The 17,003-nt window shown below is 42.0% G+C and overlaps 1 protein-coding gene across 1 annotated transcript in view; it reads right to left on the bottom strand.

Annotated features, from left to right (window-relative positions):
• Positions 1-253: 253 nt before the first annotated feature.
• Positions 254-17,003, bottom strand: part of nr5a2 (nuclear receptor subfamily 5, group A, member 2) — a gene marked incomplete at its 3' end in the record, with an annotated part of 64,408 nt that continues 47,658 nt past the window's right edge. Inside the window, exon 7 of the mRNA XM_083911205.1 lies at positions 254-501. Within this exon, the coding sequence (XP_083767331.1) occupies positions 254-501 (248 nt within the window). The remainder of the gene's footprint in view (positions 502-17,003) is intronic.

The raw sequence follows: 17,003 nt of genomic DNA, 5'->3' as shown, positions 1-17,003 counted from the left end.
GATCCGTAAGATGTTTGTTTGTGCACATTATCTGTCTTTGTGCATGTGTGTTTGTCCAAATCGACACTCAATTTGTAACTTGAAGATCAAAATGAGCTTAATATAAACAAGAGTTGCTAACACTCTGCTCTCCGTCCTTGATGTCATCTATCAGTCAAGTCTGAGCTGGAGGTTCAGTTATATTGAGTTTTTGGGCTGCAGCAAAACTCTCAGGATGTCTGCACAGCTGCATTATGGGTAGCACATTCCCCTCCTAAGCTCTCTTTGCGTGAAGCATTTCAATGAGCAGGTTGTTGCAGGGCACGTCGCCGTTCAGGTGTTTGTAGTAAAGGTATTCTTCGGCCTGCAGGCTGATGGCTCTGATCTCTGGCAGCCGGAGGAGCAGCTGGCCAAACTTGTCTGTTTGCTGCGGGTAGTTACACATGACGTAGTCCAGCAGTGCTGCGTTGACTTGCTCCTGGACACTTTCTACCAGGTGGAAGTTCTCCAGGTTTTTCACATCTACAGGAGGAAGCAAAAAAGGTTGGATCAAAGGTAAATATAAAGATAAAGGTTAGATGGCACTCAAACAATCTCTGTGAGTACTGTTGAGAAGTGTAAGAACAAATCATAGACAATGATGGAGAAATACAAGCCCTCACACAATAGCTGAATGAGTTTCTAAAGGCAACATTTGTCCACAGTGTTTCATAGTGTCACAGTATCCTCAAGGAGACAAATGAATGGGCTATAATGGTTCATCTTTCAAAAGACAAAAAGGTTAGAATTCTCATTTATCAGGAGAAAGTGCTACAGCGTGACATCTTTGGTTGTGGCTTATTTTTATTTATTTTTAAGAGAGCTTCAAAATGCGCAATATGATGAAATATCCCTCCCTCCTGTTTTTTCCTCTGAATCGTCTCTTGGGATGGCTTTGTAGAGGGATTCAGGTAAAGGCAAAAAAAAAAAAAGGTTCTCCTCCCGAGAGATTCCTTCCCCATGAGTCCATGAATTATGTAGGGCAGAGATTCAGTCATATTAGCACCAGAGATGCTCCTTAACCTAACACCTTCACCATCCTGTTAAATCGTAACAAAACAGAAAGTGTCTTTGTTATTATTGAGAAAAAAAATGGAAATAAAACTGTTGTTTGTTTTTTTTTTACAAAAGTATCAATCTTGTGGAAAACAGGAATATCTTGAACTGCAGGGTACAATGAGAAAAGATGAATTTTTCCACTATTAATTCTTTTTGCTAAATACATTTTTCAGATTTCCAAAATCCTACCTTTACGCGCAGCTATAAGCACTTTTCCTTGACAATAATAAGCTCACTGGGGGTTTGAGTAGATTATTGCAAGACAAGGCAAAAATTTGCTAAATGGTTAATGGTGGTCCAGAGCGCTGTGTGTACTTGTCATGATTATGAACCACAGGGCTGCAGAATATTTAATCAGATAGCAGCTCAGAGATTTTGTGTGTGTGCGTGTGGGTGTGGGTGATCTTTTATTAATCTGTTTGACCCCAGGTTGAGTGTGCTCACAGCGGGTTAATGTGGACTGACAGAGTCCCTGTGTCTAGTTGACACCTCCGAAACAACACACACACACACACCAATGCACTCTAAAATGTACTGTTTTTTACGCCAAATCTTTGCAAAGCTTTCCAAAGCTTTGCTTTCAGACACATATACAGACAGTAATCCATGGAAATACACGTAATATTTCTCACACAATACCCCCCTCCCACAGTCACACACACCCAATCCACCCACCCAGAGCATTAGGAGGAAGGAGGGGGAGATAAATCAGCAGCTAATGAGGTCTGGAGAATGAGAAGCAGGTCCTTCAAGGCACTTCCATCTATGATGCACTCTACCATGCTATTACAATCTGTATGTGTGTGTGTGTGTATGTGAGCTTGTGTGCAGCGTGTGCATGCTCACCCTGACCTCTGGGTGACATGGCGGGGGGCTAAATAAGGCCAAAAGGAGGGCAGGAAAGGGGGGGGGGGGGCGCCCAGTGACAAAGGAGGCTCCAAACAAACATGTCATGTGCTTTTTCCTGCTGCCACTCAGCTGTCTGACCCCCTATCAGGCTCATGAACCGGCTTTCACGCCACCAACATCTCAGAGAAGCATTGATATAGCCTTACATAAGCCAACCCAGTAGAGTGTGGGTTTTCAGCTTGACACACAGACGTCCTATGCAGGCCACCGAGAAAAAAAATATAGACTTTTCATCTGCACATTAAACAAAATGTAGCAAAGACATGGAAATAAAAGTTTCTGTAGTAACGTTCCACTGCCCAACTTTATTCAGATTTGTCGTATGCTGTTTATTAAGTTACCTGTTCAGCTTTATTTTTCTGTCAATTGTATTCCCTACATGCTATTTAAAAGCACACACTCCCAAGATAATATTCTGGTGAGGAAATACCAAATCCTTTATAATGTTGGGTATTGAACACAAATGCATCTTTGTCTTACATCAGACAACTTTTAACACTAGATTGTTTTTTGGTTTGTGCAAGTATTCTATATCTGACCTGCATTGATTAACAATCATCTCAGCAATGTCAGAGTTTTTTAGTTATTTCCACAACAACATAACAAGGTGAGCCCAGATATCACAGCAAAAGCATGTGAGTTGTTGCCATGGTTGCTCAAAAAGATTCTGCCTGTGTTTCTGTGTCTGCATGAGGGTGTATGCATGTAGAGGGGAGTTTGATGGGTGTATGCGTGGATGTTGGATGGGGGGGGGGGACTACTAAGAATAAGTACCCAAAGTCCCTGTCAAGCTAATTAGTGGAAAGTGAGGCAAAAAGACAGCATTTTAATTGCTAATTATTACAAGAAAACCCTTTTGAAAAAATGATGAATGAGGGCTTCCAAAAAAGGAAAAAACACATATGACAATAGTTTGATATCTGCTCCTGTTTGCAAAACTAGACCACAAAATCCCAAAACACTCAGGCTGATGGGGAATGTTTCTTCAATTTGTTGCTTATAAAATCAGACAAGGGAATTGATTCCAATTTACTGATTATTCAAAGACAGGACAGGGCTGATGAAGAAAAGGGTTAAGGGGGAGAATTTAAACAAACAATTGATCAATGATTCCCAGACAATGTCAGGTCGGAGCATTAAGTGTGATAAGCGCTCTCTCTCCTCTTCCTTCAATGCCCCCCACCCACCCCCCACCTTCTCCTTCTCTCTCCATCTCATTGTTCAGTCACTGTGGGACTAATTATCAACTTTTTTTCACATAAAACAGCCACAGTTCGTTGCAGCGCCGCGTCTGAATATTCAAATGGAAACCCTGAGGTCCCATGGAATACATTGTTTCATTTGACGGGTGATCATGCTGAAGCCTGCGACCTAATGCAAAAGCACACACGCACACACACACACACACACACACACACACACAGCCACACATGCACATTAATTCTCTCTTTCACAGAGCTCCTGAAATCACTGCTGTGCTTTTTAATTAGACTAGATCTGTTCTGTGAGTGTGTGCGTGTGTGTGTCTGTATGTGTCCGCATGTGCTTTTACACTCTTTCACCGGCCCTTGTAATCCACCTGCTCCAGGGACACACACACACACACACACACAGCACTAAGACACACTTCACATTCACTCGTGCAAATACTCGCTACAATACTTCACTGTGATCTCAATGATGCCTCACAGACTGGACACTGTGGTGTGAAAAAGCTCTGATCAAAAACATTACTTGGTGTCAAAGTTCACTATTTTCTGCAAAAGCAAACAGGGATTACTTTGTTTATGGCTTTAAGAAACGGAATTTGTCAAAAAATACTGCACTGTACAATAAGATAGCATGGTAATAGATCCTTGTTGGGTTACGCCGGACACTTCTATGTATACATGCTATAGGACAAAATGTAATATACTTAGAGTTAGTTAGAGACTAGAGGATGGTAGGGAGGGCAAGAGGGACTTAGACTTAGACTAGAGGGAGGGAGGGAGGACAAGAGGGAAAAGATTAGAAAGGACTGGTTATGTGTCAATCAAACCTTTTGCCCCTTCCACCCCTTTGATTTCCATCATGCTATTTCCCGCTCTTGTCGCCTTCATATAAGACACTGCCATAAGGCCAACAATTATATACATGTCAAAATAACACCATGGTCTCTGACATTAAAATTTTTAGTACCCCAAACAATTAACCTCTCAGTCACATGCTGCCAAGTCACTGTGCCTTTCAAACGTCACAACATGTGTTTCCTGCCGGGTCCAAAAACAACATATAAAACTCTTGGCTCATAAACGGTTATTGAGTGAAGTGCTGTCAGTAAACTTGGCCAATTAAACATGAGTGGAAGACAAACCGGTCACTTCCTGTATAGACGGGAATAAGGTGCTCCTAGTCTTCCAATTGGGACTTTCACAGGCATGTATACAAGCCTATCAAAGCTGAAGCACCTTTTACAACAGCATCGGTGCTTCAAAGAGCCAGGAGTGCAACCCATGTTCAGGCCAAGTCCTCTTTATTGCACCCTACGTGTTGTTATCAAGTCAACATTGTCAACTGCTACTTTATTCTTTATTAATCTGCCTTGCAGCTCGCCTCCAATCACAGACAGGGGCGTTGAAAGAAGAGAACCCAATAACCTTTACTCTGGATGGGTAAAGACTAAAGACTGCCTGCTGTAGGCAACATGTAGAGCTAAGTGTTCACTGAGAGAATGTGGCTGTGTGTTTGTGTGTTAGTGTGGTGTTAAAAAACAGGGCAGCAAGGACAATCAAAGCAAACAAGGTTCACGGGGCAAGGGGCAATGGCCGCATGGTTATCCGTATCACTTAAATAGGCTATTATCTGAGTTGCAGTGCACCGCTGGGCTTTGTATAGTAGAAAAGCAACCTCTTTTACCCCCATGTTACCCTCACATCATAATAAAGTCATGAAGTACACAAACATACGCTAGAGCTATGCACACACACTCCCAGCTCCCATCAATACTCCACTGACATTTCACATGGAAGTGTGTGGGTTTTTTTTTTTATTCCTCTACAGGAGGCTTTGCTTCCCTCATCTATCTATGGTTGCCAGCAAACAAGTTTTCCTTCTCCCTGGAGCTCTCAGCTTCCTTGTTTTCCTCTAAGTCCCATTTGGGGAATTCCCTTTCTCAGATACGACGCCTCCACTTTAGAGGCGAGTAAAAAATGTGTGTGGGGGGGGGGGGGGGGGTGCTAAACTGGAGTTGTATGCTCCTTAACATTTAATGGGGGTTCTTTGAGACTTGATACACCAAAGGCTAAAAGTAGCATAAATAACTATCCTATCACAGGATAGAAGAGGAGCAGGTATCAGCAGTATAAAAAAGGCTACAGTAGTGCATGTGACATGTTGGCTAAAGTGTTTATTATGGCCGTTTTGAATGGCCACATTCAAAGGTGAAATTAAAAAAAAGGCCAGCTCTCACAGAAAGGAGCAATATGTGATAATCGTTTAAATATAGAAATAATGGCACACACTTTCAGACAGTTACTTCTGACAGGCAATCACGGTGCACAGCACTCATTCTAACATACGAAAGTGAAATAATAGAATTGAAATGGTCATGTAGAAAAAGGGAGGTCAAAAGAAAAGTTTCACTTCTGCACACCTGGCCAGTCATTACATGAAGCGGGTGACTGTTGGACTGTCATTTTCTTATAGAGTAATGCAGGGAAGACATATTTTTGAAGGTCAGGATTAATAGGTTTAGATTATCGCAGAAAAAAAACTGTGGCAAACAAAATAAAAACAAAATATTATGATACTTGCACATTTTGTTAAGCAGGATATTCTTCACAAATGCTAATTTTTGTGATTTTTGAAGCATGAATGCAATCGACAGAAGTAAAAAGCGTACATCAGGCTACAATCGAACTACACCGCGGCCGCGTGACTTCACGCCACCACCACTAGCTTCCAACGGATTTGGCGTGTTCGTCATGATGACGTTAAATGTTGCTGCCATCCTCTGTAGTCTCATTTCGCCATTTGTTAGCAAGACACTAGCCTAAAAGTTCCCAAGTGGGGTATTTTCTAACATATTTTTATGTCATAGAGCTTCTGTCACCCAGACCTTATTTCATAACTAATAAAATCAACTTTGAGCCACATTTTCAGTATATTACTGTACCTCTTGGTGGACAGTTTTATCTGAGCCTATAGTGCACTGTCTGCTGTAGCTAATTTGGAATCTCATTTTCTTCTGTATCTAATGAAGTGAAATGTTCTTTGGAAGAATCCTCTACACTCATTAACGTTTTACTCATTTAACAAAGGCCTCATTAAGCCCTGAACAGTGACCCTTCATCTTGAAAAGTCACCCTTTATTTCACCAGCACAGAATAATATACTGGAGATAGTGCTACATGCCCTCAAGCTAACATAGAGCCCAATGTCCAGAGGCCAAATATTGTCTGCGCTAACAATGCATAATAACAACTGTCTCACAGTTCCTGAAAACACGCCATCAATGGGGACTGGCTATTGTCAATGTGTTAGAATAAAGCATGAAGGCTCAATTTGCCTGCCGACTCATCAAACCCCCCTTTAAATACTCAGGGGTCCAAACACCATGCGGCTATGAAAGAGAATTACACAGGTATGGTCCTGTTGGGGATATATTATGTCAAATCTAAAGCTTCTCCGACAACATTGCTATTTTTGTTAAGCCTAACAAGTAGAGGCTGGTTCAGTTCTGTCGCCCAAGGACGGGTCGGAGGGCTCGGCGGGGCGATGGAGAGAGCTCGACATATATTGAGAGGAAGGGAAAAGTGCCTTAGGTCCGATAAAATAAACAAGAGAAAAGGCACTCCGTTCAGGAAAGAGACACTCTCATTGACTATGCCGGCTGGAAGGTGCTGGGGTTTATCCTAAGCTTAAACGGAAAACGCATTTACATCCTCTATCAGTTGGTCCTGACTGTGCCTGTGTTATTATGGACTTTGAGGGCTTAAACATATGAGCACATCACAGTAAGGGTAACATCAGTGGGAATAAGTATTAAAGTGATAGTTCAGACTTTTTGACAAGATGGTATGTATTACTCTATTTTTATTTACTTTAACAATCAATAGTAGTAGGTATTTGCAGTCATATTCATACAAGGACATTTCAGCTGCAGTTGATTAGGAGCCAAAGAAATTTTTGATTTATTTTGGAGATATTTCATACATAATAATAATAACAAAGGCTTTCTATTCTATATCTTATGCTTTCAGACTATATTATAAAAAATGTAATTTAAAGATGTAAGCTTATGCTCTGGGGACTCATGACTTGCATTTTTTTTTTACTATTGACACACACACTATGTGTTTAATGATTAATCAGTTACTCAAAATACTAGCTAGATTAATCAATAATGAAAATAGTCCTCACTTGGGGTAGTGGGCTTACAGTAAATGGGGTAATTCTTTTCCCCACGAAACAAAAAAAAAGTTTTGCTTGTTTAGGTTTTTTTTCTTTTTAGTTCTGTGTTGTGGCTTTAAATATTTTTGTCAACTGGCCCCATTTGCTGCTCTTCATTTCTTCAAGCTGTAGATTCACTGGGATAAAAATCATATTGCTGGGGGGTAAAATCACATTGTCTCAGCATTATGAAAATCCACTTGCCAGAGGGATACTGAGAGATTTGAATCAGCAATGAACCTGTGGTCCCTCTTGACCTCCAGCCCATCCACTTGTTATCGCCCCCCCTGGAGGCAGAACCAAATGCCTTTCAATGAGCTGACCTCGGACAGTGCGGTGCACCCACAGGTCCTTGCTCTCTCACCTTGCTAATGCCATCTGGATTGTACAGACAGTTAACCCCCTCGCCCCACCCACCAAAAGAGCTCCCAGTCATATAGCTATATGCCGCTAATTATGCTAATCTAGTGGATCCCACTCTGCGTTGTGTTTATTAAGATGAACAAGGCATTCCCCAAGATTTATCAGCTGTAGCAATGAGAGATACATTTACAGGGTTTCCCTAGCAGCAGTGTTCACATGCCTTCATACAAGAAAGTCCGGGCAAAAGAGAGAGAGAGCAAGTGTGAAGGCCTTCTAGCATTGCTATGAAATAGATAAAATAAAATTTAAAAGGATCCATTTAATCTATAGCAGATTTAACAGAGATTCAAAGTCCTGTTCACAACATAGCACAACAACATACTACTACTACTAACTACCACTATCACACTATACTACCACTAACACTTGACTGATTGACGCTCAAATCTAATGGACAGCGATCCAGATGAAAAGTCACTGTTCGGTGTAATCTGAGGAAATGATCCATGGAGCAGTGCAAACGAAAACAATGAAATTTAAATGAATTAACAAAATCAATATGGCTATTCCTGTGAGATGACTCTTGTGTCTCTTCTGGACTTTACCCCCTACTCCATTTGTACCTGTCAGCAACAGTGGAAGCAGGCACAGCATATATATATATGTGTGTGTGTGTGCGTGTGTGTGTGTTTTTTGCTGTCTCTTTCTATCAATGCATGCGTGTGAACCTCGTTTACATTCAGTGCACTTTTGCACCCCTTGGCTAATTACACACAGGGTTTGTTTGGTAGTGGAGGGAAAGTGTGGGGAGTGGAGGGGCATGTCAACCTTTCTTGTTGATGATAAAGTGACAGAAAATCATTGGGGGGTCAAGTACCCCCCCTCCAACCCTCCACCGCCCCGAAAACTCCTGCAGCAGTACAGAAGGTGCCTGGTGTGGGAAGCCTCCCCTTTAATGAGACCATTAAAGGCCCCGTCTCCCCGTCAATAGATTTCTCTCATTCTTTCTCTGACAAATTTGAATTAATAATTCAGTTCCATGCGCCTGGGGATGTATATTTTCAGCATGAAGGACAGTTAATCCATAGCGCCACCCGCCTCCCCCCGCTCTCTCTAACTCTCTCTCTACCAAATTCTCTCCCTCCTCTTTCATTCTCATTTGATGATGGAAGCCAGGTAAGAAATAGTGCTCTGCATGTTTTACACACTTTCTTTTAACTTCTTTGTTCGCTGTGTAATTCCCATCCAGTCAATTTAAGTGCAAGTTAGGGTTTAATTTGTTCAAAAGTATTGGATGGTGGTGGCCATTCTCTCCTCCTCCTCTGGGCTAATATAAGAGGACATGTTTGCACACTGCCTCTCTTTAGAGAACTGGGGTTTTAATGAATGTTTCTACTAAAAGTGTGGCTTAAATTACCTTCAAATGCACAATACAAGGAAATTAGAGGAAAATCCGTAATTTGTAAGGATAAACCACAAAGTTGTTTGCTTAATAAAAAGAAAGTGTAGAGTGTGTCTGTCTGTGGTTGTTGGGTGTATGTTTGTGTTCTGCGCCCACTATGGTTTGAGCCTTTAGCAATTTTATTGGAGGAACTCTAAGAGACAAAATGGGCCTGTTTCAGTGTGTGCTCTTCTGTCCTCCATTACACATTTGGCATCATTTCTAACTGTAAAACAATTCCAGAAAACAGAACATGAAAAGAAACAAGATCATGGATGTTTACTTACTTTACAATGAGAATTCATGGTATTTTGACCACTTAGAAAAGAAAACAACATGTGTCCAAACTGTTTAGCTTTGTACAGAACAAAATCAACTGAAATAGAAAAATAAGAAGAAGTAGGTATCCCTCTTCAGGATTTTTTTTAGTAACACTTATGTCCCTCTAAAACTACTTGGTATGAACAAAAGATTTATCAGATCTTTGTTTGTGGGCAGTTGTAAGGAGGTATAAAGTTGTTGAGTTTCCATATGTCAGACATCACTGAGCACAGTAAGAATTTACAGGCTTACAGTGTCATGCCACCAATAGCTATGGATATCTGTGCCAGGTGGCACTAAAGTACAACTGTATACTCTGAGGCTGGCATGACAAATATCTGGCAGAGCCCAGGAATATTAATTTACATTACACAACATTATTTTCTGATGATGTGTGTGAAGAGAAAGTTGATTGGTTAATGCCCTATTTTATTTCAACATGTGGCTCCCCTGACCCTTGTTTCCCACATTTGCCAGCAACTCTAAAGGTTTCCATTGCACCACCATGTTTTTTTTAAATATAATACAAGACTTGTGTGTCTTTGTGTGCAAGACAGTGGACTTACAGGGCTTTGTTGCTTAAAATATCTTTCAGGACAAGAACAAACAGACAAGAAAGGAGCTGTGATGGTTCAACAGTGGGGGTCACTGAGAGGGTGGGGGCCCAATAGAGTAAAAGAGACAGAGAGAGAGAGAGAGAGAGAGAGGCTGTGAGAACAAGAGACAGCAAGCCAGAGCACCTGTTGGATCATCTGTGCTTTAAAACATTTAATCACTGTCTCTGGTTACGCGTGCACACATGCCACAGCATGCTCAAACACACACACACACACACACACACACACACACACACACACACACACACACACACACACACAGCACCCTAAAGCTCCGCTGTTCTCTTCCCTGCCAGACGTATCTTATAACCACATTGTCCAAAGACACGCACTCACACACACAGAAGCTCAAAGAGCAAAGGGAAGAGGGTGTATAATCTTATAGCAGCCACCTGACTACCATATAGCTTACAGCCACCATAGTTTCAACACATGCCTCTGCACTGTACACACTCACACAGGAACACAATGGCTGACAACCCACATGCCAGGCAGTACTGTGATGCCAGTGAGCTCCATTTGCGATATCAGGGCAGTTGGTGAATGTAAGGGATTATTTTCTACTTCTAATGGTCAGGGTTTTTTCATGTGTATGGCTCACAATCTTGCAAGGGGAAATACAGTCAGAAATTAGTGACAAATGAAGAGTTTCATCCTAAAAACAAGAGATCAACACCCAAATACAAAGTTGGGAATTTAAATTAGTAGTATACTAAATGGACATTTAGTCCTCAAATAGCTAAGTGTGTCATCACTTTTATGTTGCTTCATTATTGTTATCATCCAATGGACTTCTTTTACATTTTGTGTATAGTAGTGATTTTTCAATGAGTAACACTAATTACACATCATGAGCTATAGCGGCCATAAATTGTCATAAAGATTTAAGTGATTGAGGGAAAAGCCATTCACATTTACAACTTACAAATGATTGACAAGGTGGGTGTGTAAAGCTGGGGTTCTATCTGATTGCATCTGTATTTTTGAACATTTGACCTGTGATACACTTAAAGACTGAGAGGCCACACCACCATCCTTTGGGATTGTGTGATTATATGAGTGTCTAGCTGTGTGTGTTACATCACTATGCATTGTTCTTAATTTGTGTATATATATATATATATATATATGTATGTATGTATCTGTGTGCGCACTGTAATGTGCATGCATTTATGTGTTTGTAAGGGTTTCATAGAGTGCATGAGAGCAAGTAAAGGAAAGAGGAAGCAACCAAGAGAGTGATCACCGATCGAAACAGCTCCATGGGGAAGGTTATGTAAGTCTTTGCTGTTTGTATGTAATGTTAAAGTAAGGTCGAGGCAGGTGCTCTGATCGATACGCGGCATGGCTGTGGCAGTTGTTCTTTCCCTGATGTCGCACACAAACATAGTCCTCATCTCGCGGCACTGTTGTAAATCTACAGCTTGCGAGTGAAACATTGATGCACTAGAATCAGCTCAAATTTGTTGACAGTTTGTCTTTCTTGGTTTACAATGCTCTTGAGGTCATGCTTTTTGACTCAAGATTTGTGAAATGGTTGTGAACATGTTGCCTATAACATAAATGTACAGTACTGGCCACCATAAGTAAGCTTAATAGTAGGGTTGTACAGATAAGTTGAAGCCACTAGACTCAGCGAGGTACAGTAGCAGTATGGCTACGTGATGTAGAACCAAATTAAATAGGTACTCTAAACAAATTATTAAGGAGCATGAAATCACAGTCTGGTAGTAGATGGTCTCCAGTCAACAAATATTTCAAATCAAGAGTGGGATTTTCTGCAGCACGGCAATGTATGCACAATTTCTTCTCTGGGTCTGTTTTTCCTCGACTAATGTGAGCCTGTTCTCCGCAGGGCCCCGCATAGCCCATGCCTGTCCTCCGTACCCCAAACAGACATCCCTCAGCCTCTAATTGGAGAGGAGTAGCAACCTAGCTAGCACAGCACTGGGACCTGAGCTGCAGCCACTGAGAATGCATTAGCATTAGCATTGCAGCGGACCGACCTGTACATAATGATAACCTCAAGCTTTGGCCACTGGGAGCAGCCCCTGTTCACACATGCACTGCACTGTTCACACTCCCTACTCCCGGTCTTTCCCTGTACGCGCAGTCACGTAAACAAGCAAGTGCAATGCAGCCCCAGTGGTGGGCTGCTCGACGATCGAGGGAAGAAGGAGGGGTGGGGGTGGGGGGGGGGGGATCTGTTGCTGCTGTTCGGCTGAAAAGTGTGTGTAATGAACTTGAGTTCCATTGATCGGGACTGAGAGTACAGGACCGGGGGCTGTTTGTCCCAGAAGGGCTGCCGTACCGCTGCTCGGTAGCCCCTCATAAATGTTTGAGAGGCCTCAGCCGCTGTAGATCCAAGCTACCTGGGTTACAGCGCACACACATCCAGAATGATGCTGATGATGGATGGGTGGATGGTCGGTATTGGTGGTCAAAGGGATCGATTGTTTATTTAGCTAATGACATTGAGGTGGTGTACTATGTCTGTGTCTTTGTGGCAGAGAACTGAAGGTGTGTTGACGGTGGTGTTTATAGAGATTCAAGAAAAGTGTAGATGTTTGCTGCTTTATATTCTGGGAAAACCTGTTCAGCATACTTGTCAATAAAAACTTCCTTGTCCATCTCACATTCATACTTAATTATTTGCTAGCATGTGTGCTAATTTGTTTGGCCGGCTACACTTTCCTATGCTGTACCCCTAAGCTCTTAGGCCCTCAACTGGCCCCTGAAAGCCCCTATACGCTGCACACAGGATTGATATTACTGCAGATATCACTTAGAAAACACCTAATGTGCCGGGCGGACCATCCGCACCGCCTTTTGACTGCTAAGTACCAGCTGGCAGGAGGTCGGCTGCGTTATGCAGCCGGTAATAAAAGTTGAACATTGATTTTCTGTAGCAGCTTGTAACTGTTAATGTTGAGACATCAATAGCAAAAGCAAAGCGCCAGTGCCTTAATAGGAGACCGAGAATGTGGAGGGCGCTAGCAGAGGCTGACTCTAAATCACAGAATCCATCCCTGCCGATCGATAGGACAGTAACTGCAAGTGTCCCTCTGCTTTCCTAATGTTTTATAATAAACTGACAGCCTGTAATAAGGCCAAGGGAGAGGGAGAATGAGAGGGAGGGAGGAGGGGAGAAATGGAGGGCAAGTTTCTCCACAGCTTGCCCTTCTTAAATCACCCCACCTGGGAGTGCAGGAGAGGAGCAGAGGAGGAAGTAGAAGGGAGGAAAGGTTTTTTTCTTTAGTAAAAAAAAAAAACTTTTACAGGAGCATTTGTCTGGTTGTAGTCACTGCTATGGTAGTTAGTGAGTGTATTGAAGGAGGGGAGGAGAGGTTTAGGGGCAATGTCCTCTATTGCTTTGACAGGGCAGTGAGTTAAAGTGTGTATTAAATCCTACTGCCACCGTGCAGATGCCACCGTATTCAGGTGGGAGTGCAGGGTTGGGCTGCATGCGTTATGACTGTTACTGGGTGTCGATAGTGCTAAAATTCATGAAGAGATTGCTACTCTTGGCTGCTAGATGGTGAGAGAGGTTGCTACTGTATTGCCACTGCAGTGCCCTTTAAGTCGCATGCTTTGAATTGATATTGCTTGTATACTGATGCAAGTGTTGTTGGTCCATTTTTTGTTTGCTTATTATGAAGTTCTTGTTCTAAGAACATTTTCTTAAGGTGACAGATTTACACTGCAATATTTTTGCTAAAGTGGATATCATACAAATGTAAAAATGAGGGGACTATAAAATGGATTTACATTTAAGGATTCTCTGGACTATTGAGAAAGAAACAGGTAATGTAGGTCAATAATAGCTATCATCCCTAACATTTCTGATTTTGTTAAAATAGAATTAATCACCCACAGCCTACATGGAATGACTTTGGTTCTTAAGTCTTTGGAGACATGTGGATTCGATTCAACATATCTGTATGTTTATATGTGAGACTTTACTATGGTTTTCAGGAGTATTTAATCCTCAGAAATGTGTTTTATTATGTCACTGTTGTAGACTCTGCCCTTTCCTCTACCAGATCTCCCATGAACACAACAAGGATGCTTTATCACTTATTTACCACTCCAGTGTTAAATACTTGGATCTTTCTATTTACAAATTCCCATTTACCCCCCCCCCCCCCCCCCCCCCGATTATGTTGCTTTACTCTCTGATAGCTGTCCTTGTTTGGAAATTAACAGTGTCAACATAATCACCATATGCATCCTTGTAAGAATGTGATAAGAACTAAAAAGAAAAGAAGGCAAGCTTGAGCTGTAAATTGGAAAGATACTTTGGAGATACTCAAGGAAATGTTGAAATCCACCAAGAAACTTTAAAGTATTTCGAGCAAGGCTGAGACTTAAGGGGGAGTCAGGTCAAGGGTGAGAGGCAGCGATCTTCAATATTCCCACCACCACCATAACTCACCGCGACTGCTGCTTAATGACAACAGCCTGCAGTATTGTCAGGTAATGGTGGCAGGCTGTAGACCTGGAGCTTTTATTGCTTGATAAAGTCTGAAAGCCTTTTAGGCAGCCTCATTACACAGAATTCCCTACAAAGTGGCGGCCGGCGTCAGCAGCTGACTGTGCACCATGTTAGATTTCTTAGGCTAAAATTGACAGAAAATAGGCGGAAGTATTAGGTTCATTGCTTTAAGGCACACTCCCACCTACTCCTGATGAGATGAAAGAAAATGAAAGAAAAGTCAGCACACTCAAACATGATTAGCCAGGATCTGTCGGGGACAAAGTTTGAGTAAATATTTTTTTTGTTTGTTCCCTGCCTTACCATGATGCCCGAGGGAAGCTGATGGGGGGTAAAAAAATTAGTTTGAAAGGTGAGAGTCCAATACTTCTCAATCAACATGTGTTTGCCGAGCACTTCGCCAAGTTTCAAAACAGAGTGATGAAAAAGCACTAGATGCAGTCAGCCTGTGCATGGATTGCACTTAATGAACCTTATACATACATTTATATTCTTAGCCACACTGCAATCATTGCTACTGTATTTTTGATTTCTGCTGTCATTGCACCAATCTAGGCACTGAGTCTGCAATTTGTGGGACATGCAAATATTAGCCAAGCATAGGGGCTGCTAGCCTGTTTACACACAAACACACATGCACACACGCACACGCACACGCACACACACACGCACACGCAAACGCACACGCACACACACACACACACACACACACACACACACACACACACACACACACACACACACACACACACACACACATACGCACACACACACACACACACACACACACACACACACACACACACACACACACACACACACACTGTACTATTATATTGTAAATAATCACTCAGTACTTAATAGCAGCCTTGGGGGATGAAGGGGTAGGTAGGTGTGTTTACACCTGTAATTTCTGCTGTTTCCTTGAGTTTCTGTAAGTTATAGTTATATTCATTTAACTTGTGGTTTGTTTTATGGTTGGCACCTGAACCTTCTATGCAGCTTAAATGACACTTTAGCTGTATTAAGCAACACTGGAAAATACATGTTTACTCTGTGATCCAGGTTTCTTCTGGTCCCTCTGTCACATTTCCTGTTGAGTCAAGGTTTCTTGTAGGCCAGAGCATAACAACACATACACACAATAACTGTACCTCAATACATGTATTGATCAGGTCAAAGGTGCACATGACTGGCCCATTCTATTGAATTAGAGCCCCATAAAAAGCTTGGATCCGACACAGCAAGCTCCAGAAAAAAAAGAAAGAATTGTCCATATTATGTTGGTTTTAATTAAGTTGTAAGGCGTCCTGTTCTATGCTCCATTATTTGGCCCCTACCTTGGTCTCAATGGGTATAAATATTGAACCATCGCTGTCTATCGATGGTAATCAATCCCCGACCGAATTCTAAATGATTTGGTTCTTTTCAGGAAATAAATATTTGCCAGGCTTTACAGGGGAGAGGGTTGGTGGAGTGCATGAATTAGCCAGTTCCCTTGCTTACTGGCCAGGGATCAGGGCATTGATTCTGAGCAGCCTCGGCTGTTGCTTAATTAGGACGTACCTGTCTGGGAATTACATTTCTTTTTTCTTCTAATCATCGTGTGGAGAGACAAATATGATAGAGAAAGAGAAGGAAAACTTCTTTTTTTTATCAAGGTTAATCATGTTTGCTGTGTTTGTGTTGTTGTCAGCAGATTGGTGTCTGACCTCGCGGTGCACAAAACCTGTCTTCAGTGTGTGGTGCGAACACACTGTGAACATGCTAATTAGAGATCCCTGCATAGGAGTGCGGGGGGGGGGGGGGGTGTAGGAAGGGAAAGGTGAATGGAGAGGTGGGTTAAAGCAACGAAGAAAGATCAATATTGTTTCACTTCTGAAATGATTTTATGACACGATTTCAAATGTTTTCAGTAAGATTATACTTATTTCAATGTTTTTATGGAATCTATAAGATGACTCATTCCAAAGTAATGCCACTTGGGTGACATTATCTCAGTCCTATGTTGTACTTGTTTTCACTTGTTTTAAGAGGCAAGTACAGATGGACAACCAACACGAGTTTAAATGGCTGTAATTAAGACATTTTAAGGAAGGAAAGAGGTGGAGGAAAAGCTGAGGGAGGGAGGAAATGAGATGAATGGCGGGTTCAGATGTAGGAAAAGATAAATGGGGAGCAAGGAGGCGGATGTGAGGATGGAGTTGTGATAGATTGGGACATACAAAGATTGATGTGAAAAAAGCGAGAGAGCAGAGCAATGAGAGAAAAGACAATGCAGAGGGGGTGGATGGATGGTGAGGGATGGAGGGCAGGAGGGATGGATAGGCGGGTGTCTTTAAATCCCAAC

The sequence above is a fragment of the Echiichthys vipera genome, assembly GCF_963691815.1.
Source record: "Echiichthys vipera genome assembly, chromosome: 3".
Classification (NCBI taxonomy): Eukaryota; Metazoa; Chordata; class Actinopteri; order Perciformes; family Trachinidae; genus Echiichthys; species Echiichthys vipera.
Note: the sequence above shows the minus strand (reverse complement) of the source record. Positions and strands in the feature narration are given on the sequence as shown.